Source organism: Triturus cristatus, chromosome 2_1, assembly GCF_964204655.1.
Source record: "Triturus cristatus chromosome 2_1, aTriCri1.1, whole genome shotgun sequence".
NCBI lineage: Eukaryota > Metazoa > Chordata > Amphibia > Caudata > Salamandridae > Triturus > Triturus cristatus.
In genome coordinates this window covers 317,092,050-317,108,267 of record NC_140581.1, presented here as the reverse complement: position 1 = coordinate 317,108,267, position 16,218 = coordinate 317,092,050, and the positions used below count along the sequence as shown (strand labels likewise).

The following is a 16,218-nucleotide window of genomic DNA, read 5'->3' as shown; positions in this document are numbered from 1 at the left end:
TTGGTTTTGCCCCGGCCTTTATTATTGTTTCCTCGATACCCACCTCTTTGGTAGCCCTTTGAGAAGCTATTCTGAGGAGGGGACTTGTAGGACGTGGAGGCGTTATCGGAAGAGTAACCTCTGCCAGAGCCTCGAAAGGAGGAACGGCGAAAGGAGCGTCTAGGGGTTTGTGATTGCAGGGCTCCCATAGACTTCGCCGTATCTGTATCCTTCTTCATTTTTTCCAGGGCTTCGTCTACTTTTGGGCCAAATAAGTATTGTTGGTCAAAAGGGTGGTTTAATATAGATGCTTGGACCTCTGGTTTAAAGCCTGAGATCCTGAGCCAGGCGTGACGGCGAAGCAGAACACTGGTGTTTATAGCCCTGGACGCCGTGTCTGCTGCGCCAAGTGCACATTTAATAGAGGTGTTGGCAATAATTTTTCCCTCTTGTATGAGTTCATGAGCCTTATTCTTATATTTCTCTGGGAAATGCTGCATGAGAGCCTCCAGCTCATCATAGTGCGCTCTATCGTACCTCGCCAGCAGCGCCTGCGTGTTGGCGATGCGCCACATATTGGCAGCTTGCGAGACAGTGCGTTTGCCTGACGCATCTAAGAGCTTGGACTCCTTATCAGGTGGTGGAGCCTCACCAGATGACAGAGTTGGAGCGCTTCCTAGCTGTGGACACCACCAATGAGTCTAGGGGGGCACGGCCCTTAATATAGGCAGGATACGTAGGGGCTGCTTTGTACTTCTTTTCTATTCTGGGGTTTAAGACCCTAGCTCTGACGGGGTCTTTGAAAACCTCTGTGGCATGCTTGGTCACCCCTTTTAGCATTGGTAATATAGGATTTATCTGCTATGTCAAATGTGTCAAGTAGGAAGTCTTCCTCAACTGGATCACTGGATCACTGTGTAACTCCAGCCCATGATAATGTGCCGCCCGTTGTAAGAGGTGGTGGAACCCCAGGAAGTCCTCTGGTGGAGACGGCCTGGATGGATAGAGATCATCCTGAGGCACATCTGGGACATCGGGATTTTGATAATCTTCCCATGGGTCAGGTGTTCCCGGAGGAGTGGGGTCCTGCGGGGCATCTGTGGGATCATAGAATGGATCTCCGTGGTCATCAGGGTCTGGAGACGGGGTTGGAGGCCGATGAGGCAAGGGTGGAGAAGGTGGGGGCGGAGATGGAGGGGGTGGAGGAGGTGGAGGAGAAAGGAGGAGGTGGAGGTGGCGGGGAGGGTACTCTGAACGGGGATGTGGCAGAGTCCTTCCGTTTTGGTGGTGGAGGAGGAGTTGGCTTGTCCAAAAGTCTTTTCTTGGAAGACAAAATTAAATGTCCAGTCCTGGGATCCTTAGTTAAAGTCTTTTGACGAGGATCCGGTATTAAAAGCTCCTCCGGAACCGAAGGCTTGGTCGGTTTATCCGCGCCGTGCTTTCTCGGGGTGTCCGATTTTTTGGTCGGCGCCGAGGCAGGCTTCGACACGGGAGCATCGGTGCCGAGGGATTTGTGTTTGGTCGGCACCGAGAGGCCAGGTTTCGACACCGATGGCTTCGGAACGGAGCTGGTTTTCTTCGGTGCCGAAGGGTGTTTTTCGGCGCCGCTAGGAGGCTGGCTCGAGCCCGAGCCGCCAGGAGACTTGTGATGCTTTTTTACCGGGCCCGAAGGTGGGGTGATGGAAGCAGTATGCTTGGTTTTCCCTAGGCCTGGAGGCGAAGGGGTAACCGGAGTCTCTTTTGGAATGGGCGCGGGAGTAGGAGGGGGTAGAGTACTCACGACCCTCTGCGCCGGTGTGATCTCCTCCACGTCGGAGTAGTCGGCCTCGGAAGCGCCGACGGCGTCATCCTCCAGCTCGGTGTGCTGCTGTCCCGAAGCTCCGGTGTCTTCTCCGAAGAGGTCAGGTGGAGCCGAGGTCGATGAGTGCGCCATGGTGCGTCGAGCTCGTCGATCCCGAATAGTCTTTTTCAAACGAAAAGACTTGCAGGCGGGGCAGTCTCGGGCCTCGTGTTCGGGAGAGAGGCAGAGGTTGCACACCTGATGGAGGTCGGTGTGGGGAAATTTAGACCCACATTTTGGGCACTTCTTGAAGGGAGTCCTTTCCATCGGCCGAGACCGGAGTCGAGATAGGCCCGAAGGCCGCTGCCGAAGCCTGGAATCGAGGAAGTGCCGAAGAGAGAGATGAAGAAGTGGATTTCGTCTAAGAATCTCGATGGACGAGGATTTTTCGTCGAAGGTCGAACTGGAAAGGTTCGAAGCCGGAGCACGAAGTATTACATCCGAGCCCGATGGCGGAAAAAAACCATCTGAGGATGGAGCCGAAGCCCATGCGCAGTACGGACCGAAGGAGGAGTCACCGAACTCGTGACTTCCAAAGACTGTCCAAGAAGAAAAACAAACTGCAAACATCCGGGCCCAACACCAGATGGCGATCTGTGCACAGTGTATAATCTGCAGCTCATATGCCTCGAACATAAGCTTTCCTTCCTGGATGAAGTCATGAGCTTTAGCTTTATGCTCATCAGGCAAATGTTGGATTAGCTGCTCTAGCTCATCATAATGAGCTCTGTCATACCTTGCTAAGAGTGCTTGTGTATTAGCTATATGCCAATAATTGGCTGCTTGCGCTGCTATTCTTTTTCCTGAGGCATCTGTTAATTTAGATTCTTTATAAGGAGGCAGAGCGTCTCCTGCTTGAGAATTAGCTAATATCCGAGCATTTGATACCACTAAAGAATCTAATGGAACCTGACCCCTGATGTAAATTGGGTCAGTAGGTGCAGCTTTATATTTGTCAACTCTAGGTGTGAGGACCCTAGCTCGCACTGGATCTTTGAATACCTCATCTATATGTTTTAACATACCTTTGAGCATAGGTAGTGTATATGTAGTCTTTTGCGATGCACTTAGTGTCTCAAATGAAACATCTTCCTCGAGAGGCTCCTTATAGAGCTGTACTCCATGGTACTGTGCGGCTCTATTAAGCAGTTCAATGAACCCCACGTTGTCATCAGGAGGAGAAGGCTTAGATGGGTATAGGTCTGGGTCGTTATTATTGTGATCAGTGTTCTAGTCGGCCCATGGCTCTGGAGCATTGTTTTGTGGCACATCCCCATGTGTGTCCCCATCTTGATCTCCATCCCCATCCCCATCATCTTGATAATCTGGAGATTGTGGCTGAGGAGAATTTGTGGGTGTTATGAGCAAATTAGGATCAATGGGTGGAGAAGGTGAAGAAGGTGAAAGAGGTGGTGGAGAAGTGTTAGTAGCTATACTCTTTCTCTTTGAAGGGATATGATAAGAGTCCTCCAATTCTGGATTTATTTTTTGCTGGCAACTTTGCAGAAAGGTGTCCTGTTTTAGGGTTAATAACAAGTTCCTATTGTTTGGGGTCTGTGTTGGCAGGCGGAACATCCAAACAAGGTTCCTTAGATGGTGTAGGAGCAGTTTTATCAGTGTGGAAGATTTTGGTGTTGATTTAGGCGCGAGGATTTCGGTGTGGAAGATTTTGGTGTCGATTTCGGAGCAAGGATTTTGGTGTCGATTATTTCGGAGCGAGGATTTTGGTGTCGATTTCGGAGCGAGGATTTTGGTGGCGAAGTGTGTGAGGGATCAATTGGTTTGTCTTTCGGTGCCAAGGTTTTGGGTTCGGTCACCGAAGGAGGTCAACTCAGTCTTGAGCCGGAAGGCTGTGATACGTGTTTCGGTATCGGGCCCGAAGGTGGGGCGTTCGAAACTTTATCTCGGTGCCAACCTTGGCCCCAGGGCAGAGGAGGGACCGGAGCCTTTTTCGAGGGTACCTTTTGGGGCAGAGGCGGACCGGGCATGAGATCTTCCTCGATGTCTGAGTCTTCCTCGGACACATAGATGTGTTGTTCCTCCTTTGCCTCAGCTCCCTGTGCTTCGAAGATCTCGTTGTCAACATCTTCTCCATAGAGATCTGTGTTGCTGATACATTTCGTGATGTCGAATTAGAATGGAGTCCGTTCCATCTAATGCGACCTCCGTCGACGCGGCTAGGTCCAATGGCCTTGCAGGAGACTTTCCAATCGAAGTTGTAGAAATGGATACAATATGCGAAGATATATACGTGATCGAGACACAATATGGTCGAAGGTAGAGGATTGCACGCCGAGGGGAACCCGAAACGTTGTCGAACCACAGTGCAGCAATTCACGTCCGATGGCGAAAAAAAAAAAACCAATCTAACAATGCAGTCGATTCCAAGCGCACTATCACCGAAAGGAGGAGCCACCTACCTTGTGACTGGAAAAGACTTCTAAGAACAAAAACAAAGTGCAAACATCCGGACCCAATACTAGATGGCAGACTTATGCAAAAGCATGTGATCTACAGCTCACATGCCTCGAAAACAATCTTACAATGGAGCCAATGGCCATGTGCATTGCCAACTTATGGTGGAGTCACCAAACCTCATGGCTCGAAATACTTCTTCAAATAGAAACAAGTTGCAAACGTCCAAATCAAATACTAGATGGCAGGAGTATGGCGAACATGCGTATCCATAGCCATACATTTTACAATCATACATTTCACACACATTACATTTCACATTTTTAGGCACAGGCAGATTAAGTGATTTGCCCAGAATCACATGATGTTTAGTCAAGCGCTAAAGCCGGGTCCTAGGTTCCAAAAGGCAGCTCGGTTTCAAAACCCAGAAACTGGACCTTCCTTGAAAGGATATACAGTTAAAAGGTGTTGAAAAAGCAAAACCAAAGCCATTCTGCTATAAAAATCATAATTAACAATAATTTAACATTTCAGAAGTTTTTAAGGCGTTCATCGGAGCAGCACAACTATCTGCACCAAGCGGAGACGGGGGTGTGCCAAAGGCTGAGGACGCTCCTGCTCCATACGACGGGGCGGGCATTCCAGAAAGGGTATTCATCACCTTGGACAATGCGCTTGAGAATGACAACACCGGAATGCTGGACAGGCTGACATATCAGCTGAGCGCAGCATTGCGTGCACTATTTGTTTCCTTACCTGTGGCGCCACCAACATTGCAGGTGCTGGAGGATTTTCTCGCGAATCCCTCGCCAAAAAACCTATCACCCGTCTTACACTGGAATGCAGCGTGCGTCGCAGCGCGAATGGGAGAAGATCCTGGGAGGTCCATTTGATGAGGGCACATGGGCTTATTGCTGCACGCAGACCAAGGATATGTCACCCAATTATAGGCTGCGCCTTATCCACTTCAAGTTTCTTCATAGGCTGTATAGGACCCCTGCGTGGATGAATAGAGCTGGGTTGTGTGAGAATGCGCAGTATGGGCGCTGCCGAGTGCCTGAGGCCTCCTTTTTGCACCTGGCCTGGGAGTTTCCGGAGGTGGCGAGATTCTGGGAATGCATTTTCGATGTGTTGGACTCAATGATTGAATGCAGACTTGAGCGCTCCCCACTGGTGGCCCTTCTGGGGTATGTGCGCAGTGTCTGTGGAACTCAGGAAAATGGTGGCAATGCTGCTCTTACTGGCAAAGTGAAGAGTAGCAATCTATTGGGGCTTCAGGCGTAGCCCGCGTGTGTGTGAATGCCTCTACGACGCAGCTTTCTGCCACAACCAGTTGTCTGATTACTGGGAACTAATTCCCGCACAATCACGCCTGCAGAACATGTGGGCACCGCTGCAAAGCTAATTCAACTCTCACCCTCTCGATCGTAGGGAGACTAACTGAGGAGATCTAGGCACTGTGAACAGATCGCGTGAAGGACCTACAGAAGTGCCGTGCATGCTGCAATGACTGGCATAAACAGCCCGGTGAGGGCTGGAGAGCATCCCTCCCCACCCCCCCTCTTCATTCCCCCCGCCTCTCTTTTATCTTTCTTTTTCACCCCTCTTTGTAGTTTGAATGTCACCTGGTACTTTCCAGGGAAGCTGGATGCTTCAGAAGATAGCGAGAAGTTAAATGATATTTGGACACCCACCAAGTTACGATGCAAGGGACTCATGATCACGGTCTGACACTCGCTGATTTTGTCAGGTACCATTGAAAGTAAGCAACGTGTTTTGCTGTTTTGTTTCGCTTTGTGAAATTCAATAAAAAGACATTTTAAATTAACTATCTGCATCAAACTAGGTTTGTATATAATTCAATTACTAGGGAGCCATATGGCATATAGGATACCACCTAAAGAGATGTCCTATCATCTGAAACAGAATACCAGAACAAACATGTGCCTTTTCTAGTTCTTGGTAAACTTACAAACTCTGAAGAAATGTAAAACGTAAAATGGAACAGCACAAACAACAAAGGTTAGCCTTCTACAATCAATCATTATCCGCCAACAAATAGTGGTTTACAAAGGAAAAGATATATAATGCTAAGTGAAATGAATTCTTTTCCCACCAGCAGTGTAGGCAGAGGCAGTCGTCATGGTCTTCCGAAATGGTGTCACTACAGCTGCCTTCTCTGCTGCCAGCTCAGCCACAGACTTCGGTTTCACTGGGACACCCTGTGGGATGTTATTTGGCGGCGGTGCTGGAAAAATCACTTTACCATCCTACACAGAATACAAGCATCAGTTAAGGAAGTGTAAACACTTGTAAACCAACACTTAAATATTGGTGATCATATACACATGCAAAAAGGAATGCAAACACAAAGCTTATTTAGGGTGAAAAAAAGTAGAGCAAGAGTCAATGTATAAGCCAATTATGCGCGATACTTTGAAACCCTTGTTTCTAATATAAAAACGATTCGTACATATTCAATGGAGTTCTAGGACAACTCGCCCCTGCAGACAGAAAGCAAGTTGAACTGCAACAACATACCATTTGTGAATCTTTGTTTTGCAATTGTAATCGTCTACCCTTGTGCACATTATGCTTTTATGACAGGAATGCTGTTGAAGAACACCCAACTAACATTCGTCGACAAAATAAGAAATCATCAAAACCATAAGAAACAAACCTTTAATTACTTTATATTTTTTTAATACATATGAAATATCTCCCTACAGACGGAGACTGAAGCATGCTGGCTCAGAATGAATCACAATAGATAGGGCTTAACATGGCTTGAACTCAAGAGCCTCAATGAGGAACAGCTATCATGATTCGTGTAGAGTGAAAAAAAAAATCAATATAATTTTAGGAACATTACATACAGAAAAGCTTAAATGAAAGAACATGAGTGAATAGTTAGGGATGTGGGAAAGGGGAAATAAAAATTGTTCCTGAAAATGAATAATGAAAAAATCAGAACATTTACGAATAAATAAAAATCAACAAAATAAATAATACAATAGGCTCAGGTTGTAAATAATGATTTGAAAAAGGATTAAAAAATCTGCACTAATGGAACTAGCAAGGAGACCATACTATTCAACAGGCAACAGGGTGTAGTAAAACCAGTAAAGAAGAGCCAATTGTCGAGAGCCATTAGGACACGCTATCTGCTAAAAAAGAAAAAAAAGAAAAACACGGACTCGAACACAAGAAACAGATGGGAAATTCTAAACACTATCACGTTTGAAACGGGATCAACAGAAGTGTGATGATTATAGCTTGCCTGTGGGGATACAGGAACTTCGAAATGTAATTGCTAAATAAGGTTTTACATCCCAAAATGCTCTGAGCATAAGTAAATCATGCACTTAAGAAATTATTAGCAAAAGGAAAATGATATACCCATAAAATGAATTTATATATAAATTATTAATATGTTTTATGTTGATATAAACAAATGAAAAGTTGATTAACCACATGAACTAAAGTTATATCAGTAGATGCCAAGAACCACCACACAATAGTCGGATGTCAGTTCCTAAAATGGGAAAGAAGCTACTTTTAGGCAACACAGAAGGCCCTGAGTGGGAAATAAAGAAAATTTTACTTATCCTGTAAGCATCTTTTCATAGCTTGTTGTATTTTAGATTCACATACTCTGCATACTCCTGCCATCTAGTGTTGGCCTCGGAAGTTGCACATTGATTTTGTTCGAAGAAGTCTTTCAAGTCACGAGGTATTGAGTGATTCCTACCATAGTAAGTATTGCACATGGGTATCAACTCTACTGTTAGACTGTTTGTCGCACTGAGGGATAGCGCACATATGTAGTGTAAAGTCAGGACAATATGAGGACCATTCATATTATATGTGTGAGGATTAAATGCGGAGGATGTGAACATGTGCCACAGACAGTGGCTCCCGGGTAGGTGGATGGGCTCATGTGCACCTACAGCACGATACGCTTTCAACAGAAGCTTACAGGGTATCATTTTCAATTCACAGCATGTGTGGCTGTAGATACACATGGTCTGTAAAACAGTATCCCTGAAAGCGGTGGAAATGAGGTTCTCAAGACTGGCAACTTTAGTTTGTCAGGCTAAAACAGCTACATAATAAGCTTTACTGAACGTATATGAAGTTGGCTGTAGCTGCCTTTCAATTAGATCAGAATAATTCCTAAGAAAGCCATTGTTGCACCTTTCAATCGGATAGTGTTTGCGCTAGGAGGGATAGGCAGGGGGTCTACAGGCTTTGTGGTAGCAAATTTAGATAAATGTGACCATCTATATATGCCAGTTTAGATATTTACTGACCCATATGAAGACTACGCGGTACAAAAGGGGGTGGTGATGGACGGAGCATCAGAACCAATCAAACACTCACACCCAGTCAACAGATCTGGGTTTGATCCATCACCGTTCTTTAGCCCACTCTGCCACTCCAGTTCAGACATGGCCATATGCAAATCAGTCTGACCCTGTGCCTCATGGAAACAGTCCAGCCCGAACTGCCAAGCCATGTCTTCCCTGGACCGGAAACAAGCTTCCTAGGACCGGTTTCTGGCATTTCAGCAGTCTTCAGCCAGGCTTGCTTGAATCCAGTGGCAAAGTGAGCAAGGGACTCACGTCTGAGCATTCCCTGCCAACTTATGGCGAACAAAGCGGTACAAAAGGGGGTGGTGATGGACAGAGCATCAGAACCAATCAACCACTCACACCCAGTCAACAGACCATCCCCTTTTGTACCGCTTTGTTCGCCACAAGTTGGCAGGGTATGCCTAGACGTGAGTCCCTTGCTCACTGAAACCACTTGTCCTTAAACCTCCTGGACATTGGTGTTGCCTCCAACAGGATGTGTGAAGTGGGTTCCTCTTCAAAGACAACCCTCCTTTTCCTTGGTAGGGCGCCTGTCTTTGGGGATTGGATGTGGGTGGGGGGGGAGGGGGGAGGAACACTTCAGTGGAAATCTCCCTGTGTAAGGGTGACTGAAAATCTACTTTTGCTTCTGGTCGAGCTCTTTCTGCAAATTTGAGAACTCAGGGAAGGAAGTCTCGATCCAGACTTTGGTGCAAAAGAAGGTGCAGATGGAAACGTGCCATTGGCTTCGACGAGCGTCTAGGCTAAGTGCTGGAAGCTCTCTTTGGATCTGAAAGCCGACCGGGATCAACACCTTTTGGAGAGTCCAGTTTCGGCTCATATGCCTTTCCTAGGTGTCAAACAGAGCCCAAAGTCATCATTTCTTTTGTACAGGACTGGAAGCCCGACACTCAAGAGTGATCCTCTGGTTCAGAGGCCTCTCTTATGAGTTACTGTGTGCCTCTGGTTTGATCATACTCAAGTCTAGGTGTGGTCTTTGTGCGGGGGCCAGCACCAGCTAAGGTAGACGACTCCCTTTCTTCGTCATCAGCCTCGTATGCACAGGAGGAAACGTCAAGGCTGCGCTGGAAGACCGGGACACCCTAAGATTTCACGTCATCTTCCACTTATGCACCAAGGGATCTAGTGTCCTGAAGATGCATGGGGTTTCTTCAGCTGGTTGTTTCTATATTTTGATGTGGGCCCAGATCCTGCATCTCAGATAACGAAATGCGAGACACAAAGCACTCAGCCTTGTTATGATCTGGGGACAGACAGAGTTTGCAGTTGCTATGGTGGTCAGCTCAAAGATAATTAGCATGACGTCGAGGGCATTTCCTGAAGGCATCTGTTTCATCACCTACTATGCATCAACATTCTCCGATGTACAAGGCTGGAAACAGAAAGCAAGCAGCTCCGGAGACCTACAGGCACTTTCAAGATTGGGGACCCAATGTTGCAGGACAGTCTCACATTTTCGTTATTGTGGAGGAGAAATTGTGGAAAGCGCCAGTCACCACAAAAGTGTCTTTTGGAAGCAGGAATGGCGGGGCTGCACAACAAAAGACCAAAAAACAAGCGTGGTGCATGTCGAATCCAGGAGACCAGTCGGTACACGTCTAAACCTGATGGCGGAGAAAAAAAATCTAACAATGGAGTCGCTGCCCATGAGCAAATAATTTACTAAGGGAGAAGTCACTTGAAAACCCATAACTTGAAAGACTTCAACAAACACAACTTGCAACGCCCAGGTCCAAATCTAGATGGCAAGAGTACACAGAGAATATTTATCTACAGTCACACATGCTACAGACTATTAAAAACCACCGAGGGTTTCAGTTCACCCTGTGAAAGCTCTTCCATGATACCAATATTGTAGCAAAATTTTAGGCAAATTCCACCATTATATAACCTTTGCAGAGCCCATGTACCTCCATTACAGTCCATTCCAACCAGCCATGCAGTGACTGGTGGTGGTGGTGGCACTATGATGTAGTTCATAGGCACCAGCATTTTTCCTTTCACAGCCAGAATTCACACGAGTTGATCTGGAAGAAACTATTAAATTTATTGAAGCCAACGATGGACTTAATACCTGGCCAAGACCCTGGTCAAAACACATATCTCGTTTGTACACACCATCTAAATCTTTTCATTTTTTTCTTTTTTATTTAAAGCAAAGCAGCAAAGCTAAATATTTGTGCTTAGGATAATACAAGATCATGAGTGGACACTCTGAGAGGCTGGCACGGCACGAATCAGCAGTGTGTCATGGGAGCTTGGAACCATATTGGAGAAACATGTATATATCTAAAGGATTTACTAATGCAAATCACAAACCTTCATCACCACAGTTCCTCGGACCACATGGTCCATGGTGCCATAATCAAACTGATCCTTCAGGTCCAGGTAAAAGTTGTCTTTATCCGGACTTATGGCCTTCAGAAGTTTGGTAATGTTGTTGGAGTACAATGTACTTGCTTGTGTAGCCATTCTGCTTGGAAGATCCGTATAACCGATATGCGTGATACCCTATTAAGAAAATTCAGGCAAAAACAATATATGACAGTGCAAGTGCGGGAGAGCATATTATTGAACACATTTTCATACATCTAAACCATTTTAAACCATCAGAGCTAATGACCAAAAAAGTATGAATGCCAAAAAAGGATTTTTGTAAAAGCCCATCAGACTAGAGAAGAAAGTTAAGAGGAAAAGAAAAAAAAAACAAGTTTATCGCATCTGCCAAAAAGTAGAAATTATTGAAAGGTTTGATGAAGGGTTTAACTATGACCTAATTGAGATGTTCCCAGACCCTAGCTTCTCTTCAGCGCACTGGGCCGGGTGGTGGCCAAGCGAGATATTGCTTATCACTGGGGCACACAAGACCCCCCTACACTACAAGAATGGAAAGGGGGTATGGATCTGTACATGGCTGCAGAGAGAGTCATACAGAAAAGTAGAGGTTGCCCCAAAAAGTTCGAGAAAATATGGGATCTTGGATGAGACATGATGGTCTGAGTCTGAGCGACGGGAACACCCAATCCACTGCACTTGGGGTATCGGACCATTAGTACCTTGCTGGACTCAGGAGGGAGGAGTGGGGGTGGGTTGTGGAAGGCGGCCCTGCTGTGATGTGAACCAGGGTCTTAGATGTAATTATGTTTGTACTTTAATTTGTGTCCCTCCGAAGGGCACCAGAAGTGGGAATTACCAGGTGGCAGAATGAGGTCTAAGTGCAAATTTGTTGTTGCAGTTATGTCAATGTTTACAGTCGATGCAAAATAAAATAAAAATATACTTAAAAAAAGAAAAAAAACTATGACCTAACTGCATACATTGAGGTTTTCTTGTGGAATGTGTCAAAGCACAGACACAGACACACAGACACACACACAGTTTTAACACCAACCTTATGCACATATAACTCTCCTGGCTTGGTAGTTTCAATGTTTCCTCCAGCTTCAGAAGCAAGATCAACAACAACAGAGCCTTCCTTCATCAATTCAATCATATCTTTACGGAACAAAATGGGGGCCCTCCTGCCTGTGAAGTAAAAACAAAGTTACTGTTAAAGTGGAGCTATGTTTAACACTACATACATAAGGGAAATGAGAATCAGTAGAAACACCAGTCTACTAATGGGAAGAGAGGCAAAGCAGATAAACTGTCGGAGGCAGTTCAGAGGATACATTAAAAAAATCAGGGAAAAAACGTCTTAAAAAGGTTTAGAGAAACCTTACGGTTGATAGGTTTGGGGGGAATTGTTCTTACTTGTTCCTTTGTGCAGTCCCTTGGCAGCTCTCTGGTCCACCGCAACCAGAAAGCTGGCTGTTTGAGTGGAGAGAGCCTGTCCTTTTACTTCCTGCTAGTCGCCGACTAAGGCAAGCCCGTCTGCACCCGTCCGCGCCGAACGCTGCCGGCTGCCAGGAGATGCCGCCCGTTTCCCAACAGGTATGTCCTGTGCTCAGGATACAGTATTCGAGAGAGAGGTTGATGCAAATGGGACATGCTGTCCCTTTCTGTCCGCGGGGGAGACATATTCCTCAAACAGCAAAGACCCACATAGGTGGGAACTGACCTCACTGCAACTGGCTATTAGCTGATACGGCTTGCACTTCATGTACCCTTCAGGTCGACTTGACGGGACACCTTTTAGACCGGGATCAGTCTGATGGTATAGAGAAACAGGCAAAGGGGAAACTACCAGCACCCATGCAGGGACTCTACCTTAATGTTAGATCTATCCCTAAACACGTGGCCGAAATTTGGGCGTGATTAGACGATACCAAACCGGACATCTGTCTGTTTAGGGAAACCTGGTTAAATAATGAGGCCACCCCAACTCTGGCAATGGCATTTCCAGCTGATTATTCAGTCGTGTGCCTAGACAGAGTAGGGAAGAAAGCTGGAGGTCTGGCAATTGCAACGCGTCCCCCTTACCATATTACGACCCTTCACACGGTCTCCACTCCTAATTTAGAGTTATTGATTTTCAGAGTGCAGCGAGCACATACGATTGAATTGACAGGAGCTTTAGTGTACCACCCTCCTGGAGGAAACAAGAGAGAATTCTGTACAGCACTATTAGAGAGGCTTGCTCCATTTACACTGTAAGCAATTAAGTTCCTACTTGTAGGGGACTTTAACCACCATCTGGAGGCTCTCACTATTGTCGAGTCAGCCAGCTTGCTTTCAGCCATGGAATCCCTGGTGATTCTCTCTAGAGTAGCCAGCACAACTCATCAGGCAGGCCATGTGCTGGACACCATTTTCTCCAACATCTCAGACTTAAGAGTAGATCACCCGCTAGTGGTAGACTGGACAGATCACTCAGTACTACGCGTTTTCTGGGCCCCTCTGAAACCGTTCGAACGTCCGCAACCACGTAAAGAGACCTCGTAGAGTTTGGATAAAGGTAACAGCCTCTGCCTTTAGCAGGATCTATACCCCCTCCCCTCCCCCCCCCCCACTGCACTGTTGAACTGTAATGACTGCGACCTGGCTATAGAGCTAATTGAGGCCTCTATAACAGAGGTCCTCGACTCGATTGCACCTTTAAAATCCAGGCTAGAGCAGGCCCTGCCCCGTGGTATAAAGGTACACTAAGAAAGGAAAAAGCCTTATGTAGAGCAATAGAAAGAAAGTGGAGAAAATCCAAATCCGCGTCAGATGAACAGTGCTATCGTGAGGCCCATAGAACTTATTTAAATAGCTGCATTGCAGCCAGGAGAGCCCATCCAGGCTCCCGTATTATGGAAGCCAAGGACTCCTCGCAGGAGCTCTTTACCATCCTGAAAGAGTTCACAAACCCACGGGCAAATAATCCTCTCCCGCCTGCTAAACAGGAGCTTTGTGATCATTTAGCGACGCATTTCACTAATAAGATCGATACAATATATCGCTCCTTCGGGGTGGAAGAGAATACCCACGAGAGAAATGCCCTCGAGGTGATCCCCATCATCACGGGGGAACAGGTGCGTGTTCTCCTGTCTTAGACTAAATCGGGTTGGGTCTTAGACCAGTTACCACCTATGGCCATGAATGAGCTAGCCCCGGTCCTAGCGGACTCCTTGACATATATCTGCAATATCTCATTAGCTACGGCCACCTTTCCACGTAAATGGAAAAACGCACGCATTAAGCCCCTGCTGAAAAAAGCTCTAGCAGACTCCATGGACCTACAGAATTACATTCCTATTTCCCTTCTCCCTTGCTGCTCCAAAATCACGGAGACACTAATTAACCAACATATTTCCAGCTACTTAGAACAAGATACTGGATGCATCTCAGTCTGGCTTCCGGGCATCCTACAGCACTGAGGCTGCCTTACTTGAGGTTACTGACACGCTCAGGATGTCACTGGATAAGGACTCTCCAGTTACGTTAGTGCTGCTGGACCTTTCAGAAGCCTTCAACACCATCTCTCATCGTATCCTGTTGGAACAGGCTTCGAGAGATTGGTGTCGGAGGCTTGGCCTTTAAATGGATCCAGAGCTATCTTTCCGACAGAACACAATGTGTCCAGATGGATTCCTATGTGTCGCATACAGCCGCAGTGGATAAAGGGGTACCTCAAGGCTCTATATTGAGCCCCACATTATTTAATTTGTATGTCGCCCCCCTTGGCCTCAATCATCAGGAACTGTGGGTTTGAAACCATATCCTACGCTGATGACACGCAGCTGATAGTGCATATAGAGAACGATCCCGCTGTAACTAAACCTAAGTTCATAAATTGTATGACAAGCATAGCAAACTGGATGAGGAAGAATTTCCTGCAACTAAACTCCTCTAAAACAGAGATACTCCTGTTTGGCAAGGCAGAAGAACTGTGGGCTTCTGACTGGTGGCCATCAGAACTAGAAGAAGCTCCCTCCCCAAGAGGTTGGGCGAAGAACCTAGGGGTCAGAATAGACAATAAGCTTTCAATGGAGGAACAGGTGAAGACTCTTGCAGGCACCTGCTTCAGGACCATGCGAATGCTTAGAAAGATCTTCCCATGGATCCCGCTTAATGCCAGGAAGACTCGTATTCAGTCGCTCCTAATCAGCCGCCTTGATTATGGCAACTCTTTGCTGGTAGGAATCAGGGAGGACCTGTTATCCAAACTACAGGTCGTGCAAAATACAGCAGCCCGTCTTGCCCTGAATAAACCAGCACAAACCCCTTCTCTTCCCCTCCTACACCATTTACATTGGCTTCCGGTCACGAAATAAGCCATCTTCAAGCTACTAAGCTTGGTCTTCAGGTCCCTGCATGGAACGGGACAAGGTCTATTTGACCAATAAAATTGAGCGGTATCAGCCTGTACGTTAACTCAGATCCAGTAACCAAGCCTGCTCTGCAGTCGAAGAATAAGGAAAGTTAAAATGGGTGGTCATGCTTTCTCCTACAATTTAGCCCAACCAAGATGTGCACTTATACTGAGCCAGAGGTAAAAATATATCAAGAAAAATATCTAATCAGCACTTTGATTACTTTAAGCACAATACTGAAGCAGAATATAGCATAAAGAGGAGTGAATGTTAGCCGAGTACTTTTAATACGTGAAAACCTTCTACCATTTGCACTTCTCAAATTCACCCTGCTTTCTTGCATGCATGCAAGCAAGCTCGAAACAATCACAATATAAATGAAGCTAGAGTGGACTTGGTTTACATACAGATGAACACTTCCAGTTGCTACCACAGCAGAACATCAGCATTTATGAAAGGCTTACAAATCAACAAGTATAATGTGTTCGAAACATCTAAGTTGCCAAAAGTGAAAAAGCGGACAGGGAGCTACAAATAAATTGCACAGCTAGCATATGTAGCACACAGGGCGGTTTGAAAACAATGTTTAATATTTTAAGCATTGTATAAAATCGTTTTGTACCACAGTCAGCCACACAAAGGTGCACATAAACCCCTTCTCACACACACACCATTCACCTACCATTACCTATTCCTCCACTCATCTACTGCTAACAGCTAGGGCTCCCCCCAAAGCCACCAATGAATGAGCCCGCTAATGCTGCCAAAGTCAACTCTCCAACTATGATCCACAGCAGGCAAGTGTGCTTAAGTTAAGCTCCAAGCATCTTCTGGCACATATTAAGATTTGTGCTTCCAAACACCTTAAACC

At 46.2% G+C, this 16,218-nt stretch overlaps 1 protein-coding gene across 2 annotated transcripts in view; it reads right to left on the bottom strand.

Moving 5' to 3' along the window:
• The window catches only part of NNT (nicotinamide nucleotide transhydrogenase), a 391,279-nt gene that overhangs the window by 274,213 nt on the left and 100,848 nt on the right, over window positions 1-16,218 (bottom strand). For both annotated transcript variants that reach the window (XM_085631219.1, XM_085631218.1), the window contains exons 8-10: window positions 12,002-12,135; window positions 10,930-11,121; window positions 6,351-6,504 (exon numbers count right to left, since the gene is read on the bottom strand). In XM_085631219.1, the coding sequence (XP_085487345.1) occupies window positions 6,351-6,504; window positions 10,930-11,121; window positions 12,002-12,135 (480 nt within the window). The remainder of the gene's footprint in view (window positions 1-6,350; window positions 6,505-10,929; window positions 11,122-12,001; window positions 12,136-16,218) is intronic.